Here is a 17,375-nt window from a genome sequence, read left to right as displayed (position 1 = left end):
ATTTAAGATCTACTGTCTTAGCAACTTTCAAGTGTACAGTACTGGTAATTATAGTCCCAATGCTGTACAGTAGATCCCAGGTCCTCATTTTCTTTAATCCCTCCTTTAAAAATTCCTGTTGTTTGAATATTGGACTTCCTAAATCAATCTAGTCCTCTCATTGTCCTTCCCTTTTTCCCCCTCTTTTCCATCTCTTTGATATTTTTATTCTATTCCATTTTCTTGGGAGATTTTATTAATTTTTGATGAAATGTTTTATTTCTGCCATTATGTTCTCATCTCTGAGAACTTTAAATTTCAGATTCTTCCCTTTTTGTAAGAACACAGTCATAAGATTATGGGTGTATCATGTTCTCTGTGGCTGTAAGGTACTCTGTCAGTTATACCTTTGTCCTTTAAACGTGTGATAGAGGAGGTATTGCCAGTGTATTGAAAACCCTGGGGAAGAGCGCATGTTTTGTGGAGGTGAACCTGGTGGTCCCCTCACGTAGTTTGGGTTCACATTTAAGTCGGCCTTTTCAGAGTGGCTGTGTTGTCTTTGACAGACTGGAACATAAACTAATGCATGTGGAAGAATCCTAATAACACTCGAATGTGATTTTCTTCAAGTTATAGTAGAATCCGTGTATTTGTTACCAGGCAGAATGCAGACAGCTGTTTATGTTTTCTATCAGCCGGATGTTTCTTAATGCCAGGCAAAATGAAGTCTTATCTAACAGGTTTTCTGTAGTCACAGAAGTTCTTACCACCATAAGTGGTCACTTTGTAAACGTTGGGCCGATACCAACTTTCTTGCCAGACAGGAGGTTTAGAATTGCGTTAATAAAATGGAACTTTGTTTTTCACTTTCTCCCTTATTCCATTTTTTGCCCTTTAATGGTTTGAAAGTTAAACATTCTATTTATGTTCTTTTAGTGGTTGCCCTTGAAATTTCATATGGATACCTAACATTAACAAAAATCTAAAGCTAATCAGCACCTCTAAATTTCTACCTGCAAATGCAAGACCTAATGCTCTAACCTAATTATTTCCCACTCAGTTTATATGCTCTTGTTGTCTAGTGTCATTACATGTAGATACAGATATGTGAAGATGAAAAGCAAAGATCTATTTTATATCATTGTTTTTAGCCCCAGAAATTACATATTACTAGTTTCAATATAGTTATTTTATTCTGATTTACCTAGAGTTTACCAGTTTCTTTGCTTACTATTCTCTTTTGCATCTTAGACCTTATTTCTCAGATTATTTTCCTCCTTCCGAAAGTACATGCTTTAGAAGTTTCTTTAGTGAGAGTAAGCTTTCTTAGTTTTTGTTTATCTGAAAATGTCTGCATTTTGCCCTCATCCTTGTGAGTTGATTTTTGCTGGGTTCTACCTTGACAGTCTATTCTCTCAGCACATTCCACTGTCTTCTCTGTTTCATTATTGCTGTTGAGAAGTCTTTTGTCATTTTCAAAACTAGATGATCCATCATTTCTCTTGCCTATTTTAAGATCTCCTCTGTCTCTTGTAGTCTGCAGTTTCATTGTATTTAACTATGAATTTCTTTTCACATATTTGCTTGGTATAAGTTATTCTCTATATCTGTGATTTTGTGTCTTTCATTACTTCCAGAAAATTCTCAGTCGTTATCTCTCTCTCTTTTTTTTTTTGGCTGCACCGTGTGGCTTGTGAGATCTTAATTCCCTGACCAGGGATCAAACCTGTGCCTCCTGCAATGGAAGTGCAGAGTCCTAACCACTGGACCACCAGGGAATTACCAGTCATTATCTATCTCTTAAAATAAGTCTTTTCCCCTCATTGTTTCTAGATTTCCTTCTGGAACTCATATTAAATGTATGTTAGACCTTCTTATTGAATCTTCCATGTGTCTTATCTTTTACATTTTCTATCTCCTTGTTTTTCTGGTCTACATTCTGGGTAATTCTCAATATTTCTGTTTACTAGTTCTCTGTTCAGTTTTGTTCAATGTTCTGTTTAACCTAGCCATGGAGGTTTTTTATTTCAACAACTGTATATTTCAATTTCAGAAGTACTGTTTGCTTCTTTTGAAAATCTACCTAGTCGTTTTTAAAATAAATTTTTGGTCTTTGTTTATCTTTAATACATCTTTTATTTCTTTTGACATTTTATTCATAGTTATTTTATATTCTGTGTGTGACAGCTTCATTATCTGCAATTTGGGGGTCTGAAATCTGGTTTTGTTGACTCTTGCCCTGTGTGGCTTATTTCGTTCTATGTACAGTAACTTTTTTACCATGAACTCATGGATGGGTTGAATTTAGTCTGTGGAGTCCTAGGGGCCTGGACTGAGGATGTTTTCTCCAGAGAAGGTTTGCATTTGCTTTTCTTTGGTGCCAGAGAGTATTTCCAAACCGGGAGTCACTTTAATTTTATTATTAACTTAAAAAATAATCTATAGTAATGCTTTTTTTTAAATACAAAAGGACTTTAAAAATATTCACAGGGAATTCCCTGGCCGTCCAGTGGTTAGGACCCTGCACTTTCACTGCTGAGGGCCTGGGTTTGATCCCCGGTCAGTGAACTAAGATCCTGCAAGCTGCATGGCCAAAACCAAAAAAAATTTCACAATGCCATTATTACATTTATAATGAATGTATAACTTCTTAATATATATTTTTCTGAGCAGCATTCTGGGTGGTTTCCTCTGCTCAATATTCCACTTCATTAATTCTCTCTTTGGTTGTGTCCAATGTACTTTCAACTCTTCCATTGAGTATTTTCCCTGATTGTCTCAAAAATGTCTTTTTACTCTTGGTTCACTCCAGTCAGGGGCTGGGGATGCTCTACAATGGGAAGCAATGTAGATTCAAACCCCAGATTCATTTGAGAACAAGTCAGTGGCTACAGTCCCCAAGGAGCCTCTCAGAGCAGATTTCTTTTGAAGATTGGCAGATTTTTCCACCCAACCATCCTTCCTTTGAGGGTTCGTCACATATCTCCACTTACCTGCCTAATTCTGGGACACATAGTTCACAGTGTTGCTAGGAGGAAGAGGGGAGACATGGGTGGGAGTGAGCCCTGCGGTTTTCTGTTGCACCCAGTTTGCACGCGCCCAAGACTTGTCTCCATTCTACAGAAATCTGGGTTTCTAGCATGGGCTTTTGTCCTCAAAGCAATACAAACATTTTGTTTGCCAGCCTCTGTGGTTTCAGTTTAATCCTCTTTTTTTTTTTTCTGCCCTTAGAGATGTCCTTCTCTCTTTGTTTTGAATTTAGCTGTACATTATCATGATGCAGTGTATCAAACATCTGGGTGTTTTGCGTCAGAAAACGGAAGCATGGAGATTTTTTAGACATAGAGTAATTAGTGGGCATCATGGGCTTTGGAAGGAAACAAGAGTTCACAAGGAAAGTGACACTGGACGATTGGGTGTGTCACTGGCCTCCCTGAATCTCTGTGTCCTCCTCTTTAAACAACAGTGCTGAGTCCACCTGGTAATCCAGTTGCTAACATTTTGCATAACCACCGGGCAGCGTCTGTGAAGGAGCTGGCCTTCCCAGCCCTGCCGTCTCGCACGAGGCCCATTCCTCCTCTCAGGCTGAGGCTTGCTTGTCCCTCCCCGTGGGGCTCACGTGAGGTGGTGGCAGGTATCTGGTCTGCTCCCCCAGTGGACCACAGCCCTGTGAGGACACGTGTACCTTGCCTGCCCTGTTTCCTCAGCTCCCCACACGGGGCCCGTCACACAGTCCTGGCTCAGCCTTGGTTCCCTCTGGGCACTCGCCCTCCTGGCACATGGTCTGGGCCAGTCTTGTCTGTGATCTGGGTTGTGTTCCTCACTCCCCACAGTCGGTCCCCTCCTCACCCTCTAACTCACTCTCTGTGTCTGGGCCCATCAGTGGGTCTGTGGATGGAGGCTGTGAAAGGTGTCTGAGTGTTGGCCAGGTCGCAGTGGGGACGGGCAGAGGGGACACTGGAGAGGCCTACAGGGCCCATGCTGTGTGGGCGCCCACAGCCAGGCCGTTGTGCTGTAGGTCAGCCACTGCAGTTATTGTGTTTTATTTTTGTAACATTAATGCCATGGAGAACAAAGTGTGTGTGCACTGGTGCCAAAATAGAAGAAAAGGCAAAACGTAGAGAGGAAATCTAAGACGTCATTTTCAGCCTGTGCCTTTGTATTTTTTTCTATTTCCAGGGGACATCGGGCTTCATTCGACACTGGGAATCTTTGCTTCAGAACCCACACACAATGGGCTCTGTTCCCTGACTTTAAACATTCTTCCACTTGGCTTCTCACTACTTTAGGATTCATAAGGGCTCTATGAATATTTTTTAAATTGTGTTATTTTAAACTTTATATTGTTTATTTCTCTCAGAGAAATGGAAGGTGAGCTTGAGGTTGTTTGGGAGTCCACCTCCAAGGAAAACCGAAGGATCCGAGAACTTCTCCAGGCCACGCTGGAGAGGACAGGCCCGTGGGACAACACCAGAGCTTTTGTGGACCGCTGCCTGGACGGCATCTCTCAGGGAGACGTGCAGGATGGCTGCCACTTCAGCTTCTGTGACCTGAAGCCGCCTCCCACCGCCCACCAGGGTCTGCGGGAGCCCCTGGGCTAGGGCCCCTCGGTGGAGAGGTCTGCCCTACGCAGGAGAGGGAGCGCCGAGGAGAGGGCAGACTCCCGCCCACCGATGCAGCGTTTCTTCTCCTCAGGGCAAGGAAGAAATACTGTCTCAGAAATTTAACCCATTTTTTTACATTTTGCTTTATTTTTAAAATGTGCTGCTGAACTATATTTAGCTGGTGCACATCCTCTGACCCCACTGCCACCGAGCCGGGCTCTGTGAGATCCATTGCTCAGGCTAACAGGTGATCTGGCAAGCTGGCCTGTCTCCTGGCTCCTAGATCTGCGCTGGGAAAACCCCAGAGGGAAGGGCGGGCAGGCCCGAGTGCTCAGCCTGTGTGTTTGATGACTTAGTTTCATTGGATGAGCCATCGACGGAAGCCCCAGCGATGAGACCTGTGCATTCACTCTGGGTAGTATTTTATTGTTTGGCAAAAAACAGGTGCTGGTCTTCATGCCCCAGTAGATTGTACAAAATCTGTCCTGCTCTCTCCCCGAACCCTTCCCTGTCCTCCTGGAAAGGTAATTTTTCTGGGGCCACTTAACCTCCCTCCCCTTCTGAGAGCCTTGACTTTGAGCTCCAAGGTGGGGTCCCTGCCCCACTGCCACCGCCGAGAAGGATGCCGGGGCCGTAGCCCTTCTCCTCCCTGTACCACCTCCTCAGGTAGATCATCCCTGCCTCCCGGACCATTCCTGGGACTCCTGGCGGGCGTGCCAGCTGTCTAGGGCCGCTTGTCCCCAGCACGCTGGAAGAAGGCTACAAGGGATCCTAAACAGGGTATGGAGGGTAGGATCCTGCCACATCCTTTTACCAAACCCCTCATAGCTAAGGCCTGTGTGGCTTCAGGTGTGCAGATAGACCCAGCGTTGGTCCCTGGTCATATATAAAAGTTACACATGTGCTCTTTGGTTGCTAAGTGGGAAGTTGAGATAGAAAATCATTGTTCTTTTACATTTTATTAAACTTTTACATTTTATTCAACAGTTAAAGAATTCTAATTTATTTTCATTTTACCGTGGATAGAAAGACAGGATTTAAAACTAGGTATCAGCTCCTAGGAGATGACCTCGCACACAACTTTGATGTTATTTCAAGGGAATTTGTGCCAACCATCTAATAATCTGTAGACAGGCTGCACGGTGGCAGCAGCCCGCGAGCCTCTTGTCTCCAGACCAACGCTCAGGGGATGGCTTGTCCATGGGACGCTGCTGTTGTCACATCACCTAGAGAATCACGTGTGTTATCCCTGTCTTCTCTCTGCCTTCAAAGAGAACATTTTATTCCCTTGAGAAGTGAATGTTTTTACATTTCTGCTTTATCACATGTTACAAATATACTTTGCAAGTTCAGTGACCCCTGGACCTCATCACGGCCCCCCAGGGGTGATGTTCACGCAGCAGTCAGCCTCTGCCAGCCTCCTACTGGGTGCTGTAGCAAATGGGCAGGTGAGCTCAGAGTCTGGGATGCAAAGGAGGGCAAAGCAGGCAAGGTGGCGAAAGACAATGCCGCTGAGAGGCACAGAGCCCAGACTTGAGCTGGAACACCCAGCCTTGCAGAATGGACAGGGTCTCAGGAGCTGGAGAAGGGCAGATGGGGCTGTGTGAGCAGTGGGAGGGGCTCTGGGGCTAGAGATTGGGTGGGCAGTAAGGCCTGACTGCTGGGAGGGGAGCTCCTGTCATCCTGCCGGTTTCCAGTCTGAGCAGGAACCAGTCCCATTCTCTCTTGGTCCTGGTGAGTCTTCATGTGGCTCTAGAAAGGTCCTGATCATGTTGAAAGTAACCCAAGGCAAACAGTTAGAAAACATGACCCAGGGACCCAAGTGAGCCCTGCTGCCTTTGGCACTATTTAAAAGCAGCCCTGGGGAAGTCAGGACTGAGTGGAGAGGGGCCAGGCGCAAGTGTGGGTGTGAGTTTGGTGTGACAGCAGCTGGGGGGCTGTCCTGTCTTGCAGTTGTCCCATGCAGAGGGGTGGAGGGATCAGAAGTGACGCCTTTGCCCCTCAACCTCTGAGAAGATGGGAGAGACCCCACCCTCTTCCAACAGCTTACATCTTTGTAGACCAGCGGGTCATCTAACTCTTAGGAGGGGGGGGGAATTCTGGATTTGATTAATTTTGATGTAAATCTATTTATTCAGCAAATATGCTGTGGATGCTTACCTATGTGCACCGTTTGTTGAGAACAGCAGAAGTGACGAAGGCAGACATCATTATAGAGCGTGCCAGGTGCTCAGAAGAAAAGCGCCAGGACAGAAGCCCAGAGCCACGAGCTTCCAGAGCAAGCAGGGTCTCAGTGCATCACGGGAAGACTGACGTGTGTGTTGGAGCACGTGGGTAGGTGAACCTGCCTTCTCAACTATAAATTTTATGAAATCTAGATATAGGTCAAGTATTTCTGATGAAAATCCAGCACCCGAATTGAGATGTGCTATAACATATCTGGCGTATAAAATATACACCAGATTTTAAGCCTTACTATGAAAAAAATAATGTAAAATATCTAATAATTTTTATATTGGCTTTATGTTGAGATAACATTTTTTATATATTGGGTTAAATAAAATGTTATTAAAATGGATTTCACCTGGTTGTGGGTTTTGTTTTGTTTTGTTTTTGTTGTTTTGTTTTTTGGTTTGGTTTACTTTTTAAAAAATATGGCCACTAGAAAACTTTAAATCCCATATGTGGCTCCTATTATATTTCCCTTGGACAGTGCTATCTAGACCTTAATGTGAAAAGCAAAACTAACCTTCTAGAAGATAATTCATGACTTTGGGTCGGGGCGAGAGGGAGAGGGAGAAAAAGAGAGAGGGAGAGAGAAAAACGGGAAGAGCAGGAGTGAGCCTCGGGCTAGCTCCCTGGCCTTGCAAGCTCCCAGCCCTGCTCCCACCAGCAGCGCTTGTGAACTGTCCAGGACAGGCCCGCTTGTCCCCCTCTGACTGGGCGACTGTCACCTCCTTGACTCCTCAAGCAGCTGGGCTCAGTGGTTGGGGGTCACCTCCATCTGGGAAGACTTGGAACAGTCCCAGATACTCTAGACCTGAAGTCTAGGTCACTCTGGGCAACTTTTCTGTCTCTACAAGACTTTCCCATCAGCAGTAAGGATCCCTCAGGTGTCCCCCATCCAAACAAGAAATTTCTCCTGGACCCCACCTTCTCCCCTTTCCGTGGAGAGCCCAGCCTGGCTGCTGTCCCAGCTGCTGTAGCTCCCCATCTGGCGCTACACAGCCTGGCAGCTCCCAGCCCGGCACAGCCATTGTCCTTGTAGATTCAGGGATGCTATGCTCTCTCGGCTCTGCCCATTCCTTAAGTGCTATGTCCTCAGACCCTGTCTCTTCTCACCCCATGCTCCCCTTGGCTGGGTCTGCCAGAGATTCACACACCCATAGTTCCCTTCACAGCCCTGTCAGTCCTGGGACTACTGGCCCTGACTAAATAAGTAATTTAGTCAAAGAAAGAGGCTGTTATATAAACACGGAGAAAGGATAATAAGTGTATAAGCATCTCATGATAGAATGGATCATTCACGAAAGAAAGGACAGATCCTTGCAGGGTCGCCCCATGAGGTTGCGTGATTTGTGCACTGCAAAAAGGCACACAACCAAGGGGTCAGTGGGGTTGGAATCTAGCCCAGACTCCTCTCACCAAGCATGTGTCCTGGAGGAAGAGGCACCTTGTTCTTCATACGTGTCCCTCCCCAAGCCATGAGTCCACGGCACTATGTCCCCTCAGAGGAGGCTCCCTTTTAAGCACAGAAATAGATACTTTGAGACCCTGTGTCTTCCTAATCCTCAACTCTGTCATATTTTTTATTATTATTTACTATTGTAGGGAAGCAAAATTTGCCACCCCAACATATCTCATTGGCATGAGGATTAATTTAGGCTGGTTATTTTTAAGAAACAGAGACTCAGGAGGTCTTTCTTCTCACGCTCCCCTTAGCGGCCTAAAGAATTTAGATAAAAGGGCCTGTTCCCAGAATAGAGCTGTCACCAGACATTGCCTGCAAAGGATGTGGGCTACGGTGTGGTGGGGGAACTCAGCAGGGCCCAGAGATTAGAGTCCACTCTGTATCCTGTTGTCTCTGCAAGGCCCAGAAAACATCTATCTACCAAATATTTGCTTTTCCATCTCCTTATAAATTGCCCTCCTAATAAAAAAAATTAGGTTAATTAAGAGAATGGGAAGAAGCTGAGGGGAAAGTCAAAGGGACTCTTCCCAAAAAGGTGGAAATTTTTAAAGGGTTATTAATACATAAGGTAAATAAAGCAAATACTGAAAGTGACAGAATAAGGAGGAATCAGAAAGAGTCACAGGACTCATCCCAGCAGAATGGAAATCTTTAGATGGTTATTTAAAAATGCGATAAATGAAACAGACATTGATGGGATTAAAACAAATGTTTTAAAACAGCACAACCTAAGGCTGGGTGGGCCAAAGGGACCCCCCGCTAAGATCCCCTAACGTTAAAGGGCACCAAACAAATTTGCTCTATTTACCCCAGTTTGGTGAAATTTTTAAAAGCCAGAAGGAAAAAATAACAATGAGAAACCTGACCAGCAATTGCTTGGGGCAACAGTTAGGCCAATTAAGTTAAAGACTAACAAAGGAACTGGGTTCCTTGCCTCCATCCCTCACTGGGAACCAAAGCCTTTTACACTGGAGTGGGTGAGACTGCTAGGTGATGGAGAGAAGTTTCCAGGACTCCTTGATGCGGGAGTCCCATGAGCTGTGGTACCAAAACCCACTGATAGAAGCCTGACTTGGCCTACACTTAGATTGAGAAAATGTAAACATACGAGGGTTGAGAGGATTATAAAGGTTGAAACGTTTGAATGGACGTTATGTGAAGAGGTTATATCAACATGGCCTAAGTGTTTTATGGGAATGGAAGTTCTATCTGGGTGGGAACACTTCCCCTACCCCGTATTATAAGACCAAGACTTGTTGATGGGGTCCTAGCGGAGGCTGTGGTTAGAGGTATAAGAGTGGATAGAATTGAGGTGAAAGTTTATAAGAGAATTGGTGTATTTGAATGGGCTTTGTGTAAGGTGGTTGTGAAACCGTGCACCTCAGATTGGGACTTGAACCCATGCAGCCAGGACTCGAACCTGGCCAAAACCCATGGTCTTCCAACTGAGATCACACACCTGGTTTCGGGACTTAATGAAGCTCAGGTCCTTGATGTCTCATCGCAGAAAGAATTCAGTGAGAGACAAAGTGATGGGTAAGAAGTGGGTTTATTTAGAGAGAAACACACTCCACAGACAGAGTGTGGGCCATCTCAGAAGGTGAGAAAGGCACCAGGGTATGGGGTTGTCAGTTTTTATAGGGGTGGGTAATTTCATAGGCTAATGAGTGGGAGGAGTATTCCAGCTATTTTGGGAAGGGGTGGGGATTTCCAGGAATTGGGCCACCGCCCACTTTTTGATCCTTATGGTTGGCCTTGGAACTGTCATGGCGCCTGTGAGTATGTCATTTAGCTTGCTGATGTGTTACAGTGAGCATATACTGAGGCTCAAGGTCTAGTGGAAGTCGCCTTGTCCGCCATCTTGGGCCCATTTGGTTCTAATCAGTTTATGTCATGTCCTCGGGCTATGTCATTCTTTCAAAGGTTGTGCCCTGCCCATTTCCCTCCTGTTTCAGTTGCATCTCTTTTGCCTGATTGTATTATGGGGATGGTCACCGTCTCACTGGAGAATGTTTTCCCTGCCTAATATTGTAAGATAGGGCATGTAAATCCACCCTTCAGGCAAAGTGAATTGAACGTACTAAAGGGAACGAATAGGGTTGCCTGAACCCACATGGTGTGAGGTGGAAACTAGGGACTGATATTCGGGACAGATAGGAGCAATAGTGGAGGCTTTTTGCCTGTAGGGTGACTTGGTCTGGGGTTGACTTGTGCACTAGGAAAGAGGGCCTTTATTGAATGCCTTATGCAGACTTTTTGAAGGCGTGGTACACTGAACCCTGAAATTCTAGAACATAGAAATCTTTTTATTTCCATTTTAGTTGGAAACCTTCTCTCCGATATAAAGAAGCAAATTAAAGAAAATGTAGTTGGATGAGCAGATCAGCCTTTTGATATCATTTAGGTGGCAGCCCAGATATTTAGGGAATTGAAAATAACTCTCTTCATCTTGCAAATTTCTACAAAGTCAGAAGTGTAAACACAGCCCACAGTCCCCTGAGACTGAACCTGGTTAATTCAGTAGAACCTGAAACCAAAGGGAAAGAGACCTTTTCTAAAAGTACCAACTGCTGGAAAGGCTCCTTCACTCAAAATCTAATTCACAGCCTCAAGGATTTGTCAAGGACAAATACAAATCTTAAAAAGTCTTTTTCACAAATAGTAAAAAGCGTTAACCATCTGAGCAGATAACTTATTCCAACTGTTATTTATAAAATAGTGAATTTTATATTGTTATCCCATATTCATGACTGAAGTTTTAAAATGAAAGCTATGAGATCTCAGATTGTGTCTGTGTGTCTACGTGTGTCCGTTTTATTAATTAATTAATTAATTTTATTTTTGGCTGCTCGCAGGCTTTCTCTAGTTGTGGCGAGCGGGAGCTACTCTTCATTGCGGTGCACGGGCTTCTCACTGCAGTGGCTTCTCTTGTGGCGCAGCACGGGCTCTAGGTGCGTGGGCTTCAGTAGTTGTGGCACTCAGGCTCAGTAGTTGTGGCTCACGGGCTTAGCTGCTCCACGGCATGTGGGATCCTCCCGGACCAGGGATCAAACCCGTGTCCCCTGCGTTGGCAGGCGGATTCTTAACCACTGTGCCGCCAGGGAAGTCCCTACAAGTGTCTGTTTTAGATATGGTGTTTTTCTACCTCCAGATGGTATTGCCAAAATTAATTTGTAAAGGAGCTCTATTTAATTTAGGCTTAAAAGTAAGCACTTATGAATTAAATATTTCTAAATCTCAGAAGTGTAATAGAAAGTAACCCAAATGTTTTTCAAGTTCACATGGTCTAAGATTAACCTTTAGGAAGTAAAAGCAAATTTAAAGTTATTGGTTTAATTAAAATAGGCATGTCTTTAGAGTTATCAGCATTAAATGTAAAACTTTTATTCTACCTAGGTTTACCAAAAGTCAAATAAGTTCATGTTATCTCTGCTACAAAATTTGTCAGCAAGGAACATAGCCTGGGACGATGGTTGACTTTGTCTAATATCTCATGAAGTTTTCATGGGTAATCTACACATAGTTATTGAGAACAAATGATTTAGATAGACATAAGTGCGATAAGACTTAAAATTAGCTTCCAAAATCTTTTGGTAACTTAAAAGTTTAGAGTTTTGCTAAGTTAAGTTAAATGATGGGAATTCATTGAATGTCTAGATAATTTCCAAATAAGAGAAGATACTGAAACATTAGTTGCTAAATAAGTCTTAAATTTACCTACTTTTGTCTTATTACAGAAAAACTAAAGACGTTTGGGTCCATTAGAAACATGTCTTATACCACACTGAAAAAAAAATATGTTATGAGGAAATATATGTTTCTAGAAACTCTGAAATGTATTCATAAGTTTGCCAATCAAAAAATACTGGTATAGCAAACAATTCACACTTGCTTACTTTTTAGTTTTCACTAGAAATTTAGGTTTCTAAGGGTTAATAATTCTAATTGTTACATGTAATTAAAACTACTAAAATAAATAAGAAAAATATATTCATCTGCAAGGAAATTTTTTTTTAAAGATATAAGGAATAGAAATGCATGTTGTTAAGGGAAAAGCAAGTAATTTTGTCCTAAAGGGAGGTTTTAAAAAAGAGAGGGAAATAGCAAGGACATGGAAGCAACCTAAATGTCCATTGACAGATGAATGGACAAAGAAGATGTGGTACATATATACAATGGAATATTACTCAGCCGTTAAAAGGGACGAAATTGGGTCATTTGCAGAGATGTGGATGGACCTAGAAAGTGTCATACAAGGTGAAGTAAGTCAGAAAGAGAAAAACAAATATCGTATAATAATCCATATATGCGGAATCTAGAAAAATGGTATAGATAATCTTATTTGCATAGCAGAAATAGAGACACAGACGTAGAGAACAAACGTATGAACACCAAGGGGGGAAAGGGGGGGAGTGGGAGGAATTGGGAGATTGAGATTGACACATACGCTATTGATACTATGAATAAAATAGACAACTAATGAGAACATACTGTATAGCACAGGGAACTCTACTTAATGCACTGTGGTGACTTAAATGGGAAGGAAATCCAAAAAAGAGGGGATATATGTATATGTGTAGCTGATTCATTTTGCTGTACAGTAGAAACTAGCACAACATTGTAAAGCAACTATACTCCAATAAAAATTAATTAAAAAAAGAAAAAAGAGGGAAAGCATATGATAAAATCTGAATGTAAAAAAGGAAGTTACAGAAGGTTTGGGAGAAAGGAACCCTTAGAAAAAAGTTTTGTGCATGGTCAGGACTGGCTAAGATTCAAATGAGTTTAACTGAGTGAATAAATATTAAAAGTAAACTGGTGCAAAATTAGAATTTGGTTTTCTCTCTGTGTTAAAGAGACAAAAGTCTTCTATTATAGGGAAACTGTGAACGGTTTTTCTTTACCTCTGAGTAGTCTGTCTAAAAAGCAGAGATGTTTATGTTTCATCAAAATAATTTCCTGTGTTGTTTTATCAGGTCTTTGATTACTTACACTGAGTCCACTGAGTCTTTTTAATATTACAAGAGCTAAGGTTTTTGTTTTTTTTATTAACAATTATTAAACTTTCTGTATTTGCCTGTGAAGTCTTTGTCACTTTGGTTAAGTGAATAACTAAGTATTATTTCACAGTGATCTATGATCCTATTTGAACAAATGTTTCAAAACCTTCTGATATCTTTGATAAGCTTCCCCAAATCAAATTCTAAATGAAGTCCTTTTGACCTCTAGCAAGCTTTGGGATTTTTCAGAGGGTCCCTTAAACGTCTCAAAGAGAGATATTAAACTAATTAGCATGTTAAATTACATGGGAAGCACTGTCAAATAAGTGGTGATAAACCATCTTAGGTTATATTGCATTGATGAATATATATGTTCTAAAAATTATGTGAAATTCCTAAAAATCTATGTCCTGATAAAATCCTATCAGTCATAATTCTAGCTATTATCTTAAAATATTGTGTCATTGAAATAACAAAATTTCCTTGTCAATTGCATTGTAATTAGATCTTTAACCATGCCATTTTGCCTTTGTCATTTATAGACAGTTATTATTTTACTCTGATGCTTCTGCAAAAATGCTCCATCTTCAAGAAGATTCATAGAAAGGACTTTTTGACAAATATCGGTTTCTGATAACTTTTAGTTCATACCATTGAACTGGGTAAGATTACAGAACTCTAATGGCAAGCCTGATGGCTTCATAAAACTGCTAACAAATGATCAAGATCAACAAGAATTACTTACATAGGACTGAATGAACTGATGAATATGATTATAATTTTTATGACTTTTTATCTGAAATGTTATACGGCTTTTTAATGTTTGTTTTCCAGATATAAGAAAGCCTTTCGTCTTAACGCTAACTATGAATCAGAGCAGTTTGGTAAATTATACCTTTGCAAGCAGAATTGAAACATTTATCTTTCTCCCTGGTCCCTCCAGAATTTGGAAACTCTTAGTAAGCATTCTTATTTTCATGACAATATAGTTATTTATATAAGTTCACTAAGAATCTGTTCTCTTTGTAACAGGACACATTAGTTGTATCACCATGGCTTTGACTGGAATGTCATATTTGAGAATTTGCATAGAATCAGATTTGACAGACAGCTTTAAGGAGCTAAGATTGACTGTGGAGCCATAAAGGCCCTTGGAAAAACAGCCTGCTTCCTTGCTTACACAGTTCCCAACAGCCTTGCCAGGTGAGTAAGGAAGGTCACTTTCTGGCAGGCACAGGAACTTCAGGATATTTGGGGGAACTTCAAGAAGAGAGAAATTCACCCGAATCTATAGGTATTACAGGCGAGTCTGATGACAAATCCTTGACATGGCTTCTTAGCCTAAAGAGGCTATTAAAAGTTCAATCTGGGGCTTCCCTGGTGGCACAGTGGTTGAGAATCTGCCTGCCAATGCAGGGGACACGGGTTCGAGCCCTGGTCTGGGAAGATCCCACATGCCGCGGAGCGACTAGGCCCGTGAGCCACAACTACTGAGCCTGTGCATCTGGAGCCTGTGCTCCGCAACAAGAGAGGCCGCGATAGTGAGAGGCCCGTGCATCGCGATGAAGAGTGGCCCCCGCTCGCCGCAACTAGAGAAAGCCCTGGCACAGAAACGAAGACCCAACACAGCCATAAATAAATTAATTAATTAATTAATAAAAAAAAAGAAGATAAAAAAACAAACATTGACATAGAGAAATGTTCATGAGTGGTTGCAAAAAAAAAAAAAAAAGTTCAATCTGGAGGTTCCTTATGAAAAGTTCCAGCAAATCAGATTTAAAACAGCCTATATGGTCAATTGCTATTCTTGCTGAACTTATGTAAATAATCAGGTCAAGTTTAATGAAACTAAACTTATTTTGAAAACAAATGAGTGTGAATTTGGCCATCTTTGGTAGAAATGAGAGTGACTTTAGAGAAAAAAAAAATATGCTTCAATAGAAACTATAACATCCAATACATATAAAGAACACATACAACACAACAGCAAAAAAAAAAAATCATCTAATTAAAAAATGGGCAGAGGTATCTGAATAGATATTTTTCCATAGCAGATGATATACAGATTACTAACAGGTGCATGGAAAGATGCTCAACATCACTAATCATCAGGGAAATGCAAATCAAAATCACAATGAGATATCACCTAACACCTATCAGAATGGCTATTATCAAAAAGACTAGAAATAACAAGTGTTTGCAAGGGTGTGGAAAAAAGGGAACCCTGTACATTGTTGGTGGGATGTAAATTGGTGCAGCCACTATGGAAAACGGTATGGAGATTAAAAATAGAACTATCATATGATCCAGAAATTCCACTTCTGGGTAAAAACACAAACTTGAAAAGATATCTGCACCACCATGTTCATTGCTGTATTATTTATGACAGCCAAGATGTGTCCAACCTAAGTGTCCATTAATGGATGAATAGATGAAGATGTGATATATATACACATATATACATATATATAATGCAATATTATTCAGCCATAAAAAGAAGGAAATCTTTCCATTTATGACAACATGGATGGACTTTAACAGCATTATGCTATATGAAATAAGTCAGAGAAAAACAAATATGAATGCTCACACTTGAATGTATCAACAGGATCCCTCCCCCCCAAAAAACCCCAAAACCAAATAAACAGAAAAACAAACAAAAAACCCAAAACCCAAACAAACCCAACTCATGGATGTAGAGAACAGATTGGTGGTTGCCAGAGGTGAGGGGTGGGCAAAATGGGTGAAGGTGGTCAAAAGGTACAACTTCCAGTTCTAAAATAAATGTCTTAAGAGATGTGATATACATCATGGTGACTATAGTCAATAATGCTGTATTGTTTGAGACTTGCTAGGAGAGTAGATCTTTAAAGTTCTCATCACAAGAAAAAAATTTTGTAACTATGTGTGGTGACAGATATTAACTAGATTTATTGTGGTGATCATTTCACAATATATACAAATATCGAATCATTGTACACCTGAAACTAACATGTCAATTATATCTAAAAAAAAATGATGGACAAAGTTCTAAGGTAGAATTGCACTCTTCCAATAGCTCTTGGATAAATATAGATAGAGATTGTTTCCCAGCTAAGATTTTTTAAATTGTGCTTTCCTTGCTGATTGTTTTACAGTCAGGCTGTAAATCCTTGACATTTAAAGACTTTGCACATTCCACTGACTCTTTATGAGTTCTTTTGGTTGGGATTTTCATAGGTAAGTGAACACCTGCTATATGGTCTTTTGGGTCCCCCGCAAAGCTCTGAACTACTGTCAGCAGCAGAGGGAAGGAATATAAGATGAGTAAACTTAGGAACAGAAGAAAGTTTGAAAACTTGAAGCCAGGTCTGGGACAAGTTTTAAGTGGTAAAGGAAGAATTGGCGTCTGTCCTGAAGGTTTGACTCTGCCCCTGACTCAGAGGACAGTGACTCAGAGGATAAGATGCCAAGAGGCTGTGGGGATATGGATTTACACTGCCGGGCTAAACGTGTCTTCATAAACCATTACAGGACCAGGGAACCAAATATGTACCAAATATAAGACGATAAAATGCAAATGGTGTTACCATCTTCAAACTGCAAGCATTTGTGCAATTGGAAAAAGCACAGTTTGAAAGTGAAGGTCGGGACTTCCCTGGCGGTCCAGTGGTTAAGACTCCACACTTCCACTGCAGGGGGCTTGGGTTCGATCCCTGGTCGGGGAACTAAGATCCCACATGCCACGTGGCTCAGCCAAAAGAAGAAAAAAGAAAGTGAAGGTCAAGAGCTTTAGCAGAAACTTAAGAAACAATGGAGTTGTATGAAAAAATATATATATAACATGAAACTTCCTAGGAAATTAACTGTGAGAGGGAATTGACTGCAACGAGGTAAAACTTCAGCCATGTGGTAGAAGAGCTGGATGCACAATGAGCCAAAGGTCTTAAAGAATTGGGGAAAAAATTGTGAAGGCAAATCCACATTATTTTCCCTGAGGGGGGAAAAAAAACCTTATGATAATTGGTTGAACACTCACTCTGCTGGGGAAAAACGAAACAAGAAGAAACCACAGATTCAAGAAAAGAAATGCACACCAAGGACCAAAAATGAACTGAAGTA

The 17,375-nt window shown here is 41.6% G+C and overlaps 2 protein-coding genes across 7 annotated transcripts in view; both read left to right on the top strand.

The window, feature by feature from the left end:
* The window catches only part of CEP89 (centrosomal protein 89), a gene marked incomplete at its 3' end in the record, with an annotated part of 74,383 nt that extends 69,803 nt beyond the window's left edge, over nt 1-4,580 (top strand). For 4 of the 5 annotated variants that reach the window (XM_082366488.1, XM_082366489.1, XM_082366486.1 and 1 more), the window contains exon 19: nt 4,340-4,580. In XM_082366488.1, coding sequence (XP_082222614.1) covers nt 4,340-4,580 — 241 coding nt within the window. The remainder of the gene's footprint in view (nt 1-4,339) is intronic. The other variant, XM_082366490.1, reaches the window with a different exon arrangement.
* Nucleotides 4,581-6,781: 2,201 nt separating this feature from the next.
* The window catches only part of SLC7A9 (solute carrier family 7 member 9), a 42,654-nt gene continuing 32,060 nt past the window's right edge, over nt 6,782-17,375 (top strand). Inside the window, exons 1-2 of one of the 2 annotated variants that reach the window (XM_082366529.1) lie at nt 6,813-6,917; nt 14,307-14,477. The gene's annotated coding sequence lies outside the window, so the exon portion shown is untranslated. Of the gene's footprint in view, nt 6,918-14,306; nt 14,478-17,375 lie in introns of both variants that reach the window. The other variant, XM_082366528.1, reaches the window with a different exon arrangement.

The sequence above is a fragment of the Balaenoptera borealis genome (genome assembly GCF_965194805.1).
Source record: "Balaenoptera borealis genome assembly, chromosome: 19".
Taxonomy (NCBI): domain Eukaryota; kingdom Metazoa; phylum Chordata; class Mammalia; order Artiodactyla; family Balaenopteridae; genus Balaenoptera; species Balaenoptera borealis.
This window is presented reverse-complemented; position numbering and strand designations above follow the sequence as displayed.